General features: G+C 35.3%; 1 protein-coding gene across 1 annotated transcript in view; it reads left to right on the top strand.

Annotated features, from left to right (window-relative positions):
* The first annotated feature begins 947 nt into the window (after nt 1-947).
* Nucleotides 948-2,956, top strand: part of LOC107687272 (general transcription factor IIH subunit 1-like) — a 6,829-nt gene continuing 4,820 nt past the window's right edge. Inside the window, exons 1-2 of the mRNA XM_016484534.1 lie at nt 948-1,093; nt 2,075-2,230. Of these exons, the coding sequence (XP_016340020.1) occupies nt 2,077-2,230 (154 nt within the window). The 5' untranslated portion in view covers nt 948-1,093; nt 2,075-2,076. The remainder of the gene's footprint in view (nt 1,094-2,074; nt 2,231-2,956) is intronic.

Here is a 2,956-nt window from a genome sequence, read left to right as displayed (position 1 = left end):
ATATATATAATGTAAATGAATTTTATTATTAACTTATTATAAATGATTATAATTTTATTATAGATCAGTAATATGTAAATCATGTGTAAAATGTGACTAATATTGTACAAACTATTGTACAAATATTGTATGTAAATTTAAAGTTATTGTATTATTTTATTATATTATATTTCATAATGTAAGCAAAGAATATGAAAAAAATGTATGTCAGTAATATGCACGAAACAAAATCTCTCTCTCTCTCTCTATATATAATGCACATTTAAGTAAGTTGTTTTATTATTATTTTATTATAGATTAGAAACAGTGAATGTTACTAATATTGTACAAATTATGTACATTTTAAGTTAATTTATCTTATTACATTATAGATCAGAAATAGTAAGATTAGTAATGTGACTAATATTGTAGAAAATCATAGTAAGCGAATGATTTGGTTACTCGTAGTTTACTTACAGTCTGTATGATGCACATCAGCTCTGGAGCTCCAGCTGGCTCTGACTCGGACTCTACTACAGTCTGATCTGCACACATCTGATATCAGGACAGGTGTGCTCACTTTACACCACACCTGTCCACTCACACCTGCCGGCCTTATCTGGCCGAAGCCATCGAAACCAAAGCCAAACCAATTCATTGACCTATCCCGCTTCACATTAAGAACTGTCACTTGCTTTCATGTGTGTACAGTTGCAAGTGAGTTCCATCAGCAACCATTAGGAACGTCGGAAAGTCGGAACAAGAGCGCTGTCTTCTGTCAAAATAAAAGTAATGTTGTGTTCAAAAATAAAATTTAATATATAATAAAAGTTTTATGACTGGAATACTATTATATTATATTATATTATATTATATTATATTATATTATTAAACCTGAAACCATTGACCACATACAGGACTTTAATTTTGAAATCGGTTCCGTTTTGCAGCCATTATAAGGACGCGCGCCAGGGTTTCTTCACTGAGGGCTGCTGTCACTCACGGTGTCCGTAACGACTGTAAATAAAACAAATATTGTCATTTACACTGATTTCACCCCGCTTACCACAAGATCAATATTGAGGCTTCGGCTTCAGCGGCCTTGGAGCGCCAGGTGAGGGGTTATTGTATTCAAATAAAGCACTTTAGTTAAAGTCTCCGGCTGTGTGCGTGAGTTCGGCTTTTAGGTGCAGATTTCAGATTCATCACCTTTAAATGTGTTTTAAATGTGTTTTGTTATGTTTAAACGGTCGCAGCCATTAAAAAACAGTAGTTTAGAGTCGCAGTTTTTCATATACTGCAAATGAGTCTCAGTTTATTGACTTTAGTAAAGGTTTTTGGGAAGAATAGGTGATGTGTGCTAGTGCTGTTAGCTCCAGTGGAGATTCAGGTCTGAATCTGGGTTAATATCTGTTATTTTGAATCTGTCTGATCTGAACCGGATCTGATTTCATTTCTATTCTAGGTCTAATCTGAATTTATTGTGATGTCTGCTTTAATGTCTGTTCTTGATTCAGAAAGTGATGTAATATTAGGTCTTAAACTGATCCTAATCTGATTTCTATTCTGAGTCTGGTCTGCATCTGTTCTCATATCTGATTTTATATCTGCTCTGATCTGATTCTGAATTGAATTTAATGTCAGGTCTTAAATTGAATCTGATCGGATCCTAATCTGATTTCATCTACATTCTGAGTCTGATCTGAATCATATCTGGTTCAATATCTCTTCTGTTCCGATTCTTAATATGATTTAATATCCGGTCTCAATCTGAATCTGTCATATCTGATCTAATCCGAATCTGATTGCATTTCAATTCTGAGTCGGATCTGAATCTGCTGTCAAATCTTATATGGATATGATTCGATATCTGTTCTGAATCTGATTAATGGCTGTTTAAATCTGGTCTTCTGATGTAAACTCTTTTTTCTGCATGTTTTTTGTGTGTATTGAGAGCTGTAAACTAACTCCACACTCTTGTTCACAGCCCTGCCCAGGTTTCTAATGGGTTTTAAAATGATGTGATGAGCTATCAATAAATCTCTGATCTCAATGTCCTGCATTATTAATCAGATTGTTCTCTTTCTTTCTGTAGCCATGGCGTCTCTGTCCGAGGAGGTGTTGTTGGTGGTGAAGAGGGTCCGTCAGAGGAAGCAGGACGGGACTCTGTACCTGATGGCCGAGCGGATCGCCTGGGGTCCAGAAGGGAAGGACCGCTTCACAGTCAGCCACCTGTACGCCGACATCCGCTGTGAGTTTCACTCAGGTTTCAGCCTCTACAGCCTCTTTTGGGTTTGGTTGGTTTGAGGGACTACGAGTGTGTGACCTTTGACATGCTAAAATACTATGGAATCCATGCATAAAATATTATGCATGGATTAATAGAGTAAAAGTAGGTTACTCTTAAGACAGACCTACCATGAGCTCTGAGCTTGTTCAGTGATGCTAATGTAGAAACAGTAGTCACTGTTGCCATGGAAATGAAATTTTTGGCAAAAAAGCTCAGCAGTTTCTGCTCACTCCTATGAAGAACTGCTAAATATTATTAAAACACTTTGAAACAACTTGTTTATATATAAATTGTTACAAATAATACAAAATATATTGTTTTGCAATTTAGTAAATATGATGTTATATGTATTATATTGCAAAATGCAATATCTATCTGTCTGTCTGTCTGTCTGTCTATCTGTCATCTGACTATCTAGCTATGTGTCTGACTATCTATCATCTGACTATCTATCTATCTGTCTATCTGACTATCTATCTATCATCTGACTATCTATCTATCTATCTGTCTGACTATCTATCATCTGACTCTCTTTATCTATCTATCTGTCTGTCTGTCTGTCTGTCTATCATCTGACTATATCTATCTATCATCTGACTATCTATCTATCTATCTATCTATCTATCTATCTCATCTGACTATCATCTGACTATCTATCTATCTATCTATCTATCATCTGACTATATC

The sequence above is a fragment of the Sinocyclocheilus anshuiensis genome, unplaced genomic scaffold (genome assembly GCF_001515605.1).
Source record: "Sinocyclocheilus anshuiensis isolate Anshui unplaced genomic scaffold, SAMN03320099.WGS_v1.1 scaffold5036, whole genome shotgun sequence".
Lineage (NCBI taxonomy): Eukaryota > Metazoa > Chordata > Actinopteri > Cypriniformes > Cyprinidae > Sinocyclocheilus > Sinocyclocheilus anshuiensis.
Note: the sequence above shows the minus strand (reverse complement) of the source record. Positions and strands in the feature narration are given on the sequence as shown.